We start from the raw sequence: 16356 nt of genomic DNA on the forward strand, positions 1-16356 counted from the left end.
GTCATAGGTTCAGGATATTCTGCAGAACCGGAAGCACTCCTCAGAAGGGACAACTGACTCATAAGGCGCAGACGCTCAGTTAGACATCCAAGACTAATTGTACTGCAATAAATCTTCAAGCTAATTATGACTTGCGTGCTGTGTTATCAAGATGGCAGCCTGGGCTTCTGACAGAGAGTCCACAACCTTCTGAGAGAGAGTTCATTCCACTGTTGAACAGCTCATGCTGTCAGAAAAGTTCTTCCTGATGTTGAGTCTGAATCTCCTTTCTTGCAACTTGAAACCATTGGTTTGGGTCCTAGCCTCTGGAGCGGGAGAAAACAAGCTTGCTCCATCTTCTATGGGACAGCTCTTGAGACCTTTGAAGATGGTCACCACACGTCCCCCAAGCCTCCTCCTATCCTTCCCCCAGCTGCTTCCCACAAGGCACAATCTCCAGACATGCAACCATCCTGGCTGCCCTCCACACAAGTTCCAGTGCACCAGCAGCCTTCATTTACCTTAATTTAGTGGGAAATGGCAGACGGTGTTACAATGGCACTAACTGTTCTCTAAAGCGAGAGGAGGCGCTGCAGTTCCTAGGGCTACGGGATGGCAGGCTTTGTGGGGGGGGGGGGCTCCCAAATGCAGCCAGTTGCCTACGGATATGATCTGACTCCCTTCTCCCACTAGCCCCACCTGGCATGACCCAATGGTCATGGATGATGGGAGCTGTAGTCCCATAGCATTGGAGGGAATGATGTTGGCTACCCCTGGGTTAGAGTGTTGGGCTTGGGAGACCAGGGTTCAAATCAGAAAGCTCACTGGGTGTCCCTGGGCCATTCACTGTGTCTCAACAGGGTTCTTGTGAGGATCAAATGGAGAAAGGGGAAACCGTATATGTCTCCTTGAGATCCTTGCAGGAAATAACGGGATATTAGCATACTAGTAGTGATGACGGTATATTGGCATTATATAAAATACAAAGCGGGAGTGTCCTCAGGGAGATGCATGCTCCCCCAGGGCCCTTTCTTAAGCAGCCCCCAGTGAGGGAGGTGCCAACCCACCACCACCACAGGTGTGGGATGTTATGACATCATGGTGCAAAGCCTTCTCTACAGCCACAGCAGGTGCTGTAACACTCTAACAGTTCGACTTGACTTCTGAAGGCGCAGTCTTGCATCGTCTCCCAAGACACGTGGAAGCCAACAACAACAATTAGCTGACTGACTGAAAAGCAGGTGATTGATCAAGACAAAAAGCTTTGAAATTGGTTGATGGTCTCCCCCCCCCCCCCTTCTTGGAGCTTCTTATGCCACATCACAGATTATGTTCCCAAATTACGTGCCTGTTGCAGCTGGGAAAGTATTCTCAACATGTCTTGCAAGCAGGACCTGCCTCCAGCTAGATGTGGTCTCATCATCTCCAAAGCCAGGCGGAGGCGTTTGGCTGAAAGTGCGACAATGCAGAAGTCATTCTGGTGCTTGCTGCTGGGCGCTGCTGCCTCCAGTTAGAACAACTTGTTTCCATCTGGAGTGACTCACAAGCAGAGCGTGGACTCTGCACCTCCCACTGTTGGTGCAGCCAGGGACCCTCGGCTACAAATAAAACTCCTTTAGCAGCAGCCACTGACGCAGACAAGAACCGTCCTGTTCTACTCCCCCCCCCTTTTTTTAATCTTCACGTCTGGTCAAAGAGCTGTGCCTGAGGAATCAGTAGTGGCTTTAATGAATCAGATGGTCCCTGGGCTGAACCTGATCAAGCAACAGCTCCCGGGCACTTCCCCCCAGAAATAGTCATTGCTGCAGCTTCCTTAGTTTTAATCTGCCTGCCCACGTTGCAGCTTTGCCTTTGTTCTCTTTGCTGTGATGCAGAGGCGTTGGCTACCTGGCCATGACTCTGGCTTCATACTCCTAGCACATTCCAGCATGGAGGACCAGTTGCCAAAGACTGGCCAGAAGCGTTTCGAGTTGAAACCTTGGACTGGGGACCTTTTTCATCCCAAGGGCCGCATTCCCATCTGGGCAGCTTTCTGAGGGCCAGTGGTAGGTGGGGCCAGAGGCAAAAGTGGGTGGAGCAAAGGCTATACATTTACACAGAGACACAAGGAAGAGGCATTAGGCAGGGGGCAGGGAGGCAGGGTCAGTATTGTGCTTCCCACATTGAGGCCAGATGTCCTTTTCTGTGATTTGTCTCTGCTCCCACAGCAGATACAGAGGTAGGCTGCCCAAAGACCTGGAGAAAGACAGGTGTCCATCACTGGATATTTAGCCAGGTTTGCTGTATGGAACCTCCAGGTTCAGACTCTGTCTGAAGTGGTGGAGTTCTGAAGTTACAGAAAGCATGAAAACCTATGACTTCCATGCAGTGCTTTGGGGGGAAGTACCTAAAAGACAACTTGTAATACAGCGGAACCTCAGCTGTTGAACGTAATCCGTTCTGGAAGACCGTTCAACTTCCAAAGTGTTCAACAACCAAGGCGCAATTGCCAGTCGCCCCCTCACCCCACCCTTCATTGTTGTATGATCTCTGCAAGGGAAGACGGAGCTTTCTCTGTGCTGCTGTTTTGATCCATAGTGATCTTTTTGTGAGTGACTTTACCCCTTTGTCCCTTGCCTTTAACCCCCCCCCATGGGGATTTTCTCCTCCCTAAAAAAGCTCTACAACTTTGAGCTGAACCCCAAAAAAACAGGGGTAGATTGCAGTCTCTTAAGAGTTGGCCACCCCTGATATACACTACCCTGGCTAGACTTGGGCACAGTGAAATCTCCTTTGTGTGGGAGAACAGCTGGAGGAATTTCAAGACCGTTTCTTGTGCTGGCCAGTGAAACTCGTCCCACTCGTCCATCATCCCAGTTTCCAGATGTAGCCGGCTCTGTTGTCAGCCCAGCAGCTGGCAGCAATTACTCTCAGTATAGCAAAAGGGGGAAAACATGACCTTGAACAGCAATTACGTGCAGCCTAGAACATGCAGCACAGGAGCAGGCAAGACCTTTGGCCTGGCTCCTGAGATGAAAAGCCCAAGGGGACAGTGCCATTGCTCCCTTTGCCTCAGCCATCAATCAGCAGGTAACCTTCCTGATCAGCCTGTGTCTGTTTCCCCACAGGTCCGTCATGCCACCTGGAGCATCATCATGGACTCGGTTGTGCCATCAGATAAAGGCAACTACACCTGCATTGTGGAGAACAAGTACGGAACCCTAAACCATACCTACCAGCTTGACGTTGTTGGTAAGGAGAGCTGGACAAAGAAGGGAAATGGGAGGATGGAAGGAGTGGGGAATCCGAGGAGTTAGTTATAAATTGCTTCCCTAGAGAGATTTATCTGTTCAGAAGTCAGAGTGCAGTAACACAGTAATGATGCCACATTGGTCTGAGCTTCAATGGAGACAAATTTTGGGGCAGGAAACATGTCTCTTTACAAAGAGGCATCACAAGGAAGCAACATTTGGTGCCTGGAATGCAAGCACAAAGTCCTTCTTGCAGCCATTTTATCTCTCCTCCCTCTGGAGCTTCGCATAAGCCATATGAAGTAGTTTTGGTTAAGAGTTGGTGACTGGCCCAAGGCAGGAAGCGAGCAAAACCATGATGAGTTACATGAGTTTAAAATGTGAAACTGGACGTGTTCAGGGTATTTTTTCTAATCAAGGTTGGCTTTTGGTTTGCGGTAGAAAATCAGGAGTGGAATATAGTCATCCAAGCACAGACGGGGTGCCTGCTTTATTTCTGGTGCCTCATCACTTCTTTGCCTATGCTATGTTACAAATTATGTGGCTACAGATGTTATTTTTAATACATATCAGGTTACCCGGATGTTCCGGTGCTTTTGTTTTTTTTACAGCATGGAGAGTTGGAATGGTGGGGTGGAGAGAAATATCATTGGGGTGGGGGGGGGTGTTGTGTTCTCCAGTCTCTCGGTGTACTGCTTTCCCTCCAGGGGGCAGAGTTGAGTTGCTTCCACTTCCTTTGCTCCTTGGTACACGCAAAGATTGTGTAGGCAGGAATTCTCTGCAAGTAGCCGGATGTATGTGGCTCAGTGTCAGGAGGGGGATAGGAGACAGTGGTTGGGTGAATTTTGTTTCTTGGCTCTGAATTGTCTCTTTGTTCAGACTGGCTGTCCTGAGGTGTGCACTGAGTGGGCTCAAGCAGCTGGCTGTGCAGCCCAAGCATGAAGCTGTATTTTATTTTTCACTTATGATAATTTTAGAGGCCAGACGGAAACTCTCTCTCCTCCTTGCCACCCTCCCCAATTAATCTCCTTATTAGCCTTAATTCCCAACCCAGGCAGGCTGATCTCTGCCGTTCCACTTGTGGAGTTGCTCTAAATGCCACTAAATGAACCATTAAAAATGCAATTTAATTTGATTACACTGAGCAAACTGAAGGGAATAGTCTGCAAGGGGGAACAAAGGGGGTTGTGAATGCTCACTCACCACACTGGCAGGTCCTTTGTTAATCAGCTATGCCCTCATTAGGTTTGTCTGACCTTTGACCTTTAATGAATAGCTAGCCACCCCCAAACCCAAACCCCAGTTTCGTGACAAGAACTTCACCTGCCCACTTCTCCTTTGCTGCCTTTGACGGACGTTGTTTCGTGGTGCTCTCAAGTGCAATTGGGGGCCCATTTGCCAGAAGAGGTGGCCTGGGATGTGTGACTACAGGAAGGGACACAGAGGACTCTGGCCCTTGAACCAGAAACGAGCTTGTTTCGTTTGCTTGCTTGCTTGCTTGCTATATCTTTATAGTCATATAACCTAAATTCTCTGGGCTGCTCACAAAAAAATGATGGCTTGCAGCTGGGCCATCCAGGGGTAAGCTGCATGGACAGTCAAGATGTTCCTGCGGGGGTGTCTTTAGGATTGGGCTCTGGGGCAGACACCCAGGACTGCGCTCAGCAGAATGAGCAGGGATGGCTTACCATGCTTTCACAGGCAGACGTCCATCTCACTGGGCGGAAGCAGCTCTCCAGGCTTTCAGGCAGGATTCTCTCCCAGCCCCAACCTGGAGATGTTGGGAACTGAACCTGGGAACTTCTATTTACATGTGAAACTCGAAAAATGAGAATATCGTGGAAAGGTTCATTTCTTTCACTAATTCAACTTAAAAGGTGAAACTAATATATAATTATGGCATACAGCTGATGAGAACCCCAAATTAACAATTTCAACTTTGGGGTTTTCATCAGCTGTACGCCGTAATCATCACAATTATAACAAGCAACGGCTTGGCATATCTCGTTTTGCATGTCATGAGTCTGTCTCATATATTAAACTCCAGTAGCTAATGTAAACAATTGCTTACATAAATGGACTTTTCCACGATATTCTGATTTTTCGAGTTTCACCTGTATTTCTCACCCTTAACTGCCCCACAGAGATTGTTGGTTTAACAACCCCCTCCTCTGCCGCATGGTGGTTTGCTGCTTACGAATCCCCCCATCGCGGCCTCCTTGCTTCTCTACACCCCAACTCAATTCCAAGTGTCAGAGCTGCCTTTTTAGGGTATTGTACCACAGCCTCCAAAGAAACAATGGAAATCCCCAGAGCATTTGGCAAGCTGTGGGGAGCAGTGTGTCGCTTATTCATTCTTTTATTTGCCTGCATCTGACCTGGATTTTTTCTGGGTCAAATCGTGTTAAGAACTGCTCAGAACCTTCTGAAGTGCCCTTTCCAAGCTGTAACCTGGCTGGGTCAGCTGAGCCCACATGGAATTGGTACATGGAATTGCGACACCCACCCGCAGCCCCATGCACACCATCAGGGGGACAAAAGTTTTTATGAGATTGCATGTACTGTACAAAAAACAAAACACACACAGTTAAAAACATAAGACCAGATAAGACAATGTAAGTTCTGATAAGACACACAAAGACAAGGAAGTAGTATTGTCAAAACTGTTCCTAAAAGTGGATAAGCAGGCTCAGTTTCTGTATAATATGATTATTGAGTCTGAGCTTGGGGCTCTCAACTATGTTAGTGCTTTAAGAATGTGAAACCAAGGGACTTTTAAAGTTCTTCCTAATCTTCTTAGCAGGGGACATAAGGTTGTGATCTAAAGCAGCAGCAACCCTTTCTCCAATATTTGATCTCCCTTCTTTTCCCAGGCTGAACAGCAAAATACTCCCCAATGGTTTAACTACATTGCCCATATCTTTTTTTAAAAAAAAAAACTATTATTAATATTATTATTATTATTGGAATTCTCAATACAAGGAAAGAAGACCTAGACGGCAATAGGCCACCAAAAATTAGCAAACAAGTACAGCATATTTAAAGAATGTAACAAAATAAATATTAAATAAAAGAATAATGAGCTTGCATATATTAGTAATTATATTTATGCCAAACAAATCATTGCTCTGTAAGTACCATCTCACAATGTATTGTTTATGCATAGATCTTCTGAAACGTAACAGTTTGTGTGGCAAGTTGGCTGCAAGATTGATCTTCTAATTATGTGATTTCATTTACAGTATTTTTAGCTTGTCCGTCTGTTTTTAATTGTTAATGTTTTACTTGATGTTTGTTTCCTGCGTACAGTTAATGTTATGCTCAATACATGAAGGTTTTTGTTTCGTTCTTTGCATTTTGGAAAATGGATTGAATAAGACGGTTAAAGGGAAAAGGTGTGATCTTGCCCCTTTGGCGCAGGCCTCTTAAGTGCAGAAGAGGCCAACTCTGGCTCCGATCCTCTCTCCAGGGCTGTGGGGTGAGGGCATGGCAAGGCCTGTTTCCTTTCTGGGTCGGGAAACCCTATAAAGCACTGCAGAAAAGGTGCTCCTTAAATCCTTTGGCAGAGAGAGGGCTGGTCTTGTGGTGTTTACTTCAGGAAGTAGAAAATGGTTTTAGGATACAGGAGAGCCCACTCTTTAGCTACAGGGATTAGAGGAGGAAGCAGTCCCTTTGTATTTTTAATAAGTGACTGGCTAGGATGATGATGAAGAAAATCTTGTATCCAACCTCTTGCAACGTAGAGGGGGAAATAACTTATTAATCCCTGCTTTGTCACATCACAAGTGAAGATGCGAGGTCCACAGACCGGAGGGGGGGTCACTTTCAGTTCCAGGCCTGCCAGCTTAATTCTCTTTGTTTCTGGGAAGTTTGTGTCCAACTTCTGATCTGCACCTGACTAGCTGTTCATGCTCACTTGATTGCTTCACAGCTTTCTTGAACCAGGCAGGGCCGAACACTTTTTATAGAGCAGTCCCTGTTTCTCCAGCCCCAATGTGAATGGAAGCTATGCCCCCTTCATGGGAAGGGAGCACCCCAGCGTGACAAGGGAGCAAGGCACAGGCTGCCTCACGTAAGAAATTAATCACAAACACTGATGTGATAGGACGGAACTTATAAACTCAGTGTTGTTCGAAAATGCATCATTATCTCATGCTATAATATCCCCAAAGCAAGGAGTCAGTATCACCCAGCAAATAAATACATTCACCCGTTGGCTTCCAGTAGAGCTGTGTGACACAGGAAGAGTCTCAGTGGGTCATGGCGGGGGGGGGGGGGGAGAGAGAGAGAGAGAGAGAGGGAAAGCGCTTCAGGATCATGCTGAAAGTTTAGGGCACATCCATGAGGAATTGGAGGTGCATTATCCACAGGCTCAGGTGTCCATTTCAGCAATGTGGTATGAATTCACCTATCTAGTACAAGCTGCATAACACACCAGGCAAGGAGAATAATACAGTATACCACGAAAGAGATGCCTGGAGCAAATGTTCCAGTTCATGTGAAAGAGGACTTTTTAAAACCCTTGTTGTTGTAATTGGGTCTGGAGAGAAATGACAGCAGGTAAAACGACAATGCAGTGTAAACATTAGTGTGCTCTTAATGAAATATAACTGTATCATGCTCCAACTTTGGTGCTAAAGCAGAAGCACAAGAAAATAAAAACTAGTGTAAGACAAGCTATGTTGTCTAGGCCTGCACAGGGTATCAGGCTTAAGACCAGTGTGGGGCTGAGAAGAGATGTTCAGTGATTTGTGGAGATTGGAGGGACATTTGAAATGCACCCTTGCCAGAGCACAATATACATTCTTTCCCTCCAATATGTCAAGATTTGCTACTTCACTGCTCCACTAACACTAAAAGAAACTTAGCTTAGATGGCAGAAATAAACAGGTTCTTGTTCACAGGTACTAGAATACACACCTTCTTTTCAGGTAAAATTGGTAAAAACATGAAATTCAGTATTTTCTTCCTGTCTGCTTGCCTTTCTTCCCAGCAGATAATACTGTAGTCTCCACTGCCCCCTTTTCCGTTATGGTGGAAGGCCAGATTGCTTACACCAACACAGAGTCTTTATCAGTTGCACGCATCAGTGCGTGTTTCTGGCTCTTCTCCCCATCACCATGGGCAAGTCAGTGCAGAACATAAAAAGCTTCCAAAAACAAATACCATGTGCCCACACAATGCTCACTAACAGTACGTCTGCACCGCAGCATATTTGGTACATGGAAACATTCAGGCACAAATTGTTGGTGCCATGCTCAAACTTCCTTGTGTGTGCCGATGCTCTAGAAATGCAGCAGGCCAGAGGCATAGACATCTTTACTGCTCTAGGCAACTCACTTTCACAGGGTTATCATTACATGAACATGTGATTTCTCTGTTTTCAGTTCAAAGTGCCTTGTGTGTGGATTGTTTTTTAAATGAAATCAGTAGTTTTGAAAATGAGCCTGAAGGCTGCAGTGCAGGCCAGATAGCAGTGGTCACTGCATCCACAGCTACAAGAGCATAATAATAATAATAATATTTATTATTTGTACCCCGCCCATCTGGCTGGATTTCCCCAGCCACTCTGGGCGGCTTCCAACAGAAACCAAATACAACAATATCAAACATTAAAAACTTCCCTAAAAAGGGCTGCCTTCAGGTTTTTTCTGAATGTCAGGTAGTTGTTTATTTCCCTGACCTGTGATGGGAGGGCGTTCCACAGGGCGGGCGCCACTACCGAGAAGGCCCTCTGCCTGGTTCCCTGTAGTTTTGCTTCTCGCAGTGAGGGAACAGACAGAAGGCCCTCGGCGCTGGATCTCAGTGTCCGGGCTGAATGATGGGGGTGGAGACGCTCCTTCAGGTATACAGGACCGAGGCCGTTTAGGGCTTTAAAGGTCAGCACCAACACTTTGAATTGTGCTCGGAAACGTACTGGGAGCCAATGCAGATCTCTCAGGACCGGTGTTATGTGGTCTCGGCGGCCACTCCCAGTCACCAGTCTAGCTGCCGCATTTTGGATTAATTGCAGTTTCCGGGTCACCTTCAAAGGCAGCCCCACATAGAGCGCATTGCAGTAGTCCAAGCGGGAGATAACCAGAGCATGCACCACTTTGGTGAGACAGTCCGCGGGCAGGTAGGGTCTCAGCCTGCGTACCAGGTGGAGCTGGTAGACAGCTGCCCTGGATACAGAATTAACCTGCGCTTCCATGGACAGCTGTGAGTCCAAAATGACTCCCAGGCTGCAAGTGAGCCAGTACTTTCTCCCATAGTCTCTTTGTTCCACCGAAGTGCTCTCACAAGGCCTTCCTCCTAAGGTCACTTCTCAAGCAGCACACACACACCAGCATTAATGATGCCACCACTTCCCAGCTGTCAATGACAGGGTCATAGCACTCGATACTGCTCAGAAGCAGGTTCCCATCGTACCCTGCTATGGCATAAAGCCGTCCCTCAGGGGGTTGCCATGCTGGTCACAGTTGTCCACGAGTCTGTGCGAATGTTATACGCCTCCACAGAGGAGAGATGTGCTGTTCCATCAAACCCTCCAACCACATAGATATTATCATTCAGCAAGGCTACTCCAGCTCCTGAGTGTCTTGTGGTCATTGGAGTGACATTTGTCCAGTCCACTCCATCTGAATCAGGAGAGGTGCTTGAGATGATGCTATTGTTGCTTTACTTTTTTAAAAAACTGCCTGGAAACTGTCTGGTTGGAAGACAGTATATAAATGTTTTAAATAAATAGGCAAGTGGGTCTTCATCTCCTTTTCCAGTTTGCCTGAAACCATTCTTTTCTGTGTCTTTTCCAGAGAGGTCACCTCACCGGCCTATCTTACAAGCTGGGCTCCCAGCTAACAAGACCGTCTCCCTGGGTAGCAACGTTGAATTTGTTTGCAAAGTCTACAGTGACCCTCAGCCCCACATCCAGTGGTTGAAGCACATTGAGGTCAATGGGAGCAAGATCGGACCAAATAACTTGCCTTACGTGCAGGTCTTGAAGGTAAAAGAAAAACCCACTGTCTCAAGTGATGGGTGACATTTTTGTTGACATGGGGCTTGTTTCCACAGCCTTGGGAGGGAGACACAGGTGGCTGCAAGAAGGGACAAGACCGTTTTAAATTGATGCTGCAGGATAATCTATTTCCAATTGGTTGATCAGCCAGACTAAGTCAAACCAGCTCAGTCTGGGTCCAAGTTCCCCATTGTGAGATTTCTGCAGCAAAGCATGCAAAAGAAAAATAGCTGTGGGAGGATACTGAATTTGGCCATTCCCAACCAAAGTAGTACAGCTGGGATACCACAGCACAGAACAGCACCAGCTGACCCCATTCAGACAAGTGGAGAGGCCTAGCCTCCTTCCTGCATTTCCCTCTTCTGCACCCATGTGGCCAGGAAGAAAAACTTGAAAGCTTCTGCTTGTAGTGAACTCCAGTTTGTTATTTCGTCTGAACCAGGATTTGTGGTTTAACTCTCAATGGTTTTAAAACAATACAACTTCCCAAACTTTGGGTTATGAAGCTATAATAGAGTTAAAACACTATCCCTGCTTCAGATGGAACAAGAAGCTGGCATTAACTAAAAGTGGGAGCAAAAGTCCTTCCTGAAGTCTTCCAGTCCCCAATAGGGAGGAGAATGTGAGTCCTATGTGGCGCTGTCTACTGTTACATGCAGTTGCCATAAGGCTAGGGAAGAACTGGTGGCACACCAGTAACTTCTCCAAATATATCCGGAGCAGGTGTGGTTCTGCTGGTGCTGTGGAGGATGTGTTCAGAATTTAATTAATATCCTTCAGCGAGGATTTTTTTAAAATTGCATACTGCCCTATACCGCCAGGTCTCAGGGCAGTTCACAGGATAAAATCACAATAAAAACAAGGACAACCCAATAACACCCCCCAACACATTTTAAAAGGGCATTGAATGTCAGTCAGCCAAAGGCCTGGTTAAAGAGGAGTGTTTTTGCCTGGCACCTGAAGGTGTACAATGAAGGCACCAGGCGAACCTCCCTGGGGAGAGCATCCCACAGTATGTTGCCACAACTCACATTTGCCTTGTGCTTGCTCTGCTATTTATAGCTGTGCAAAAGCTCAAATCCCATGACTTGGGCTTCTGACAGTGAGCAGAATCCAACCTGGTCATGATACAAAAACCTGGTCACCAAGAGACATCTGTGGCTTTTAAACACTTTACAGTAAGTTATTGAAGGAATGCTAAGCACCTTAAAGAGGAGAATTGGGTAGAAAAATGGGGGTTAGTGCATTGCTGTTGGACCAATTCATCCCAGCAAACAGGGCCAAAATGTGGGTGTTAAGACAAAGATTTTTATGCATGAATAAAACCTCATTTAAACTAATTCTAATTAGTATGCCCAACAAAAGAATATTGTGGCTTTCATGTTTCTTTACTTTTTATGATGTATCTAAAACATGTCTGATTCTATGACATAAATGGTATACTGGTTTTTTATATATGCTAAAAATTAATAAGTAAAAAGGCTTGGTTTGGAGGGTTTTTTGAACTGTAAAGCAGTCAGCAAGTTCTCCAGGTTTAGCATCTGTTGAACTTGGCCCTGCCATACAGCCATTAAGTACTGTTGCTCCTTCAGATGTGAGAGGGGTGCAGTTTGTGCCCCAAGGAGATATCCTTGCAGCAAGAGGGGGTGGGATGGGCAGAGAGTTTTGAGTTCCCCCCACCTCTGGCTTGTGGACACATGGAGATGCTCACGTGATTGCTGTTGTTGATCTTGGAGTGACGGTGCCCGTCCGTTGGCCATTGAGTGACTCCTGTGTTGTTGGTCTTGTTCTAGAGCTCGGGAATTAATAGCTCCGATGCGGAGGTGCTGACCCTGTATAATGTGACAGAGGCTGAGAGTGGGGAGTATGTTTGTAAGGTTTCCAATTATATTGGTGAGGCTAACCAGTCTGCGTGGCTGACCGTCACCAGACCCATGGCTGAAGGTAAACGGGGAGAACGCCACTTTGGGGCTCTTGCTTGGATGGCCAGTCCTTCATGGTGGGAAAACCAAACTCTTGTGGCTATCCTGTTTCTTCTCTGTTTCTGGTGCAGTAAGCCATGGAAAAATCCTCAGAAGGGGCTGGTCAGTTTAGTTTCACGCCCTTCCCCATTCCTCATTTTAACAGATCATTCCCTTCTTTGACCTTTCTTAACCTTCTATCTGTATTAATTCAGCCAATATAAGAAAACATCCCCCAGATCCTTTTGCTGAAACATCAAGCTAAACTTTATTGCATTGGCTTCCCTGTATTTTTCTTGCTAAGGCTGCCAGAGAAATGCTTTAATCGTCTGATAGGTAACCGGTTAATTACATTGATTTTAGTATCGTAAAAATCTAAATATAGGTGTCCTTTTGAGACAGCAAAATCAAAGCCGCATAAAAATGCATGTCCATACCATTTAATTGTACAGCCATGCCAATTTTAAACTGGCTGTCACCAATTAATTGACCTACCAATTAAAATCTGGAAAGCTGAGTTTTTTGTATATCTGATTTTGGGTTCTTGGCGTACCCTTGCTCTCCCTGGAAAAATAAAAAAGGCAATTTCTTTTGCGTGACTCTGTTTACAGGAGCATGGCCTCTCTCTTCCCCTAATGCTATGTCACTTCTCCCTTTTCTTTTCTTTTCTTGTCTTGTCTTGTCTTGTCTTGTCTTCCCATCTCCCTTCCACCATTATTCCTGTTCCCATCCCATGAAACTAAGCTGGTTCTTCCCCCCACCTAAGGTTAGTTTTTCCATGTGGCCCATCACCAGCATGTCAGATGGGCAGGGAAATTCAGTTTGGTGAAGGGTTGTTGTTTTAACATTGCCTCTTTAGGTCAGCCTGGATCAGAGGTTGTCCTAAGGCTCTTTGTTGCAATATGTCTGCAATGGTGTCTGTGTTCCTTAGGAGGTCTTGGGGGGCATGTTATCCCTTCCCTCTTCCTCCTCCTGCACCTTGGTTCCTAAAGGGGTCTTACGTTTGCTCGCCCTATTTTCCTTTTTTTTCTCTCTCTCCCCCTTTGCTTCCATTTTTTCCCCTTTCTAGACGGCTGGTGTTAACACAACAGACAAAGAAATGGAAGTCCTTCACTTAAGGAATGTCTCCTTTGAGGATGCTGGGCAGTATACATGTTTGGCGGGTAATTCTATTGGGATCTCCCACCACTCTGCATGGTTGACGGTTCTGGAAGGTATATACTGGTTCTGTTCCTTTCTCTGCCTCCTTGCTATCCTCCTCTATGCATGGAGATGAGCACGCTGTGGTCCGCAAGAGCAACCCCCAAGATGGCAGAGTCGTCCCACAAATTGGTTCCTTCCTAGAGGAAGGGTTGCTTAGCAACAAACCTGATTGGAGCTTGGCAGTTGAGACATCCCTGATGTGACAGTCAGTGAGCCATCTGCCCTGTTTTGGTCCCATTTTCCTTCTCTGTGGAATTGGGATCGTCCATCTCCATATCTGGTGGCTCTTGCTGACCAAGGCACGGTGAATTTCCACTTTGGGCTTAACCAGAGGTGAGGTCCAGGTGTTCTGACAGAGCTGGTTCCATTCTCTTGGGCAACATCAGTCTCTCCATGCACTTTGCTGCCTTCTCAGCAAGGAGTGCTAAAACAGAACCCCACCTGTGCCCAGTGGACCTATGCGGATGCATTGGGGGAGATCATGGACCACCCACATACTGCAGTTAGGGGTAGCAGAGCTAGATGTTTTGGGATTCCAGGTTTCCAGTGTCGGATACAGGTCTCCATATATACAGCCTCCACTTTGGACCTCACTCCCAACCCAGATTTTCAAGTTTAAAGTGGGGTCAACAGGCAGCTATTGGACTGCAGTCAGTATAACTGGGTACTTGTGAATCCACCAGAGTAAGCTTATTTGATGGTGCTGAAAATTAGGGGTGCAGCTCCTCCTTTCACACACTTTTTCATGGAGCTTCTACTTACTCATTCCTGGGACACGAGTGTGGTCCAGCAATTGATTTGTCTATGTTTTGGAAATGTTCAAAACTTCGCAGTTGACACAGGAGTCTCACTATGATGATGTTCCAGTTGTAGAACCAAAGGCTTGTGCAACTAGCTATCTGAGGGTAGCTTCCCCTTATATCCATACATCTGTGCAAAGAAAATTGATGTAGTTCACGCAGGCAGACACCCCCACACTGATAGGTGGCTATTTTTCCTCCTGGTGACAGGAAGTCTTTAGAGGGGGCCTTCAAGTAAGCTTGCCTTTACGTAGAGGTTTCTACAACCTATTGCTTATGGGTTACTGCAAAAAGGGCGATAAAATAAATTATGCACAAGCCTTGGGGGGCTTGGGTGAAGATGGCCCTTTTCTTAACTGGATTCATCTCTCTGTGAGGTGGCTGTGATAAAATGGGCACACTCTGGATTCCAGTCCCCCAAGAACTGGGACTAGGAAATGGGCTCCCCAATATCTGCTTGCTTTCCCATAAGATCCCAAATATGGCTTTGTTTTCTTGGTGGCCTTGCCTTGAAAGGGAATGGAATCTGGCTTTTGCTTAAGTTGAAGTCTGTGCTATTCTTCCTGCATTCTCTCTTGGATTCTACTTTGCATAAACTGCTGTTTTGGGGCTCTTGTTCCACCCTGCCTGGTTGATGCAGGGCTCATTTTTCAGCCATCAACAGCTGGCTGGCAAGAACTGGTAATGTTCAACTTCAGAAAGTTTTTGAGGTCATGTGCTATTTGTACACCTACAGGGGAAAAAACTTTCTGTGTTATCAGTCTTTTGTTTTCCTTGTCAAGCCTGTTTCCACTCAGAGCCCTGTGATCTGAGCAGGGTAAGATGGCAGCCGTTTCCTTCCAAAAACATGCTCTATCCATCTTCTCTCTGTTGCTTATTGTTTTTTCTCAGAGTGGGAGGACTAAAGTGAGGGAGGGAACATCCTTTTTTCATCTCTTTCTCTTCAAATTGCAGCTCCAATGCCCTCTCCAAAACAAGTTCAGAAAAATGTTTCTGGCCTTGACACGGGCTTTGCACCTTCTCACTAAGAGTTCTCTCTCTGCAAACAAGCATTAAGCTGATGCTGATACAACTAGGAAGACCCCAGGTGAAAGCGCTTTGTACTTGAGAACGTTTCTGGGCAAAACCTGCAAGAGATGGTTCAACAGAGCAGACAACAGAATCCAACACATTTGACTCATCTCCTGAAAGCATTACTCATGTAGTTCTGAAAGGTTTGGCAGGCAGCTGTGATGTGGTCCTCAACACTTCTTGGCTTTTACAAAGAAATAGGTTGGGAAATCACAAACAGAGTTCAGCAACACACACACAAGCACTAATTTAGCACATGTTCTGTTTTGACTCCCACTTGCCACTCCATGAAATTTCTTATTTGGAGCACATCTGTAGCCCCAGAATTCTCTGGCCAGCCTTTGCCACCCAGATATCCTCCAGAAACTTTGGGTTTCTGCTCCCACCAGTCGTGTTGCTTGAGGCAGATGGAAACTATCCCCCAAAACATCTGGAGGGCACCCAGTTGACAAAGGCTAGAAGAAGTAGATACACCCATGAGAGCCCCTTCTTTGCTGCTTCCAGTTTCCTCCGCCTTTCTCTTGAGTTAACTAGTAAGGAGGAGTATAAAGACCATTTTTATTCTCCCAATTTTATTCACCCAATTGGATGAGGTTGGGGAATCTTTTTCAGCCCAAGGGCCACATTCTTTCTGGGCTATCTTTTGGGGGCCACGCTCTAGTGTGGGGGCAGTGTTGGAGACAAAAATAAGCAGAACAGTGAATTTAGCATTTACATTTGTAAATGCCAAATTTACAAAGACCCCTTCTCTCGGCCTTGCTGATGGTGTCCAACGGAAGGCAGAGCAAGATGTTTGGCACCAGCTTGGTTGCAGGAATTGCCAGAAAGACTCCACTCTGAATTTGTGTAGGGTTTACTCCTGAGCCTTTTCTTCTCCTGAAGATATTCTGCAAGGCACTGGAGGCTTGGGATATCAGAGTGTTCCTTCTTCCCAGGTTGATGAGCCCCATCTGTCCCTCACTTCCCTTTATAGCATGGGCAGAAACCGCCTTCTTGACCGTTGGACCCACTCTTGGTCTCATCTGCTCAATCTGCCAGTGCCTGTCTTTGCAAGCACGGGAGGACCCTGACTCCCCGAGGGTTTGAGACCCATTGAGCATCCTCACTTGGTTTGG

General features: G+C 46.4%; 1 protein-coding gene across 4 annotated transcripts in view; it reads left to right on the forward strand.

The window, feature by feature from the left end:
- Window positions 1–16356, forward strand: part of FGFR1 (fibroblast growth factor receptor 1) — a 76049-nt gene that overhangs the window by 34041 nt on the left and 25652 nt on the right. For 2 of the 4 annotated variants that reach the window (XM_033171885.1, XM_033171887.1), the window contains exons 5-7: window positions 3087–3210; window positions 10004–10194; window positions 12000–12150. In XM_033171885.1, coding sequence (XP_033027776.1) covers window positions 3087–3210; window positions 10004–10194; window positions 12000–12150 — 466 coding nt within the window. Of the gene's footprint in view, window positions 1–3086; window positions 3211–10003; window positions 10195–11999; window positions 12151–13236; window positions 13382–16356 lie in introns of all 4 variants that reach the window. The other 2 variants (XM_033171888.1, XM_033171886.1) reach the window with 1 other exon arrangement.

This window comes from Lacerta agilis, chromosome 15 (genome assembly GCF_009819535.1).
Source record: "Lacerta agilis isolate rLacAgi1 chromosome 15, rLacAgi1.pri, whole genome shotgun sequence".
Classification (NCBI taxonomy): Eukaryota; Metazoa; Chordata; class Lepidosauria; order Squamata; family Lacertidae; genus Lacerta; species Lacerta agilis.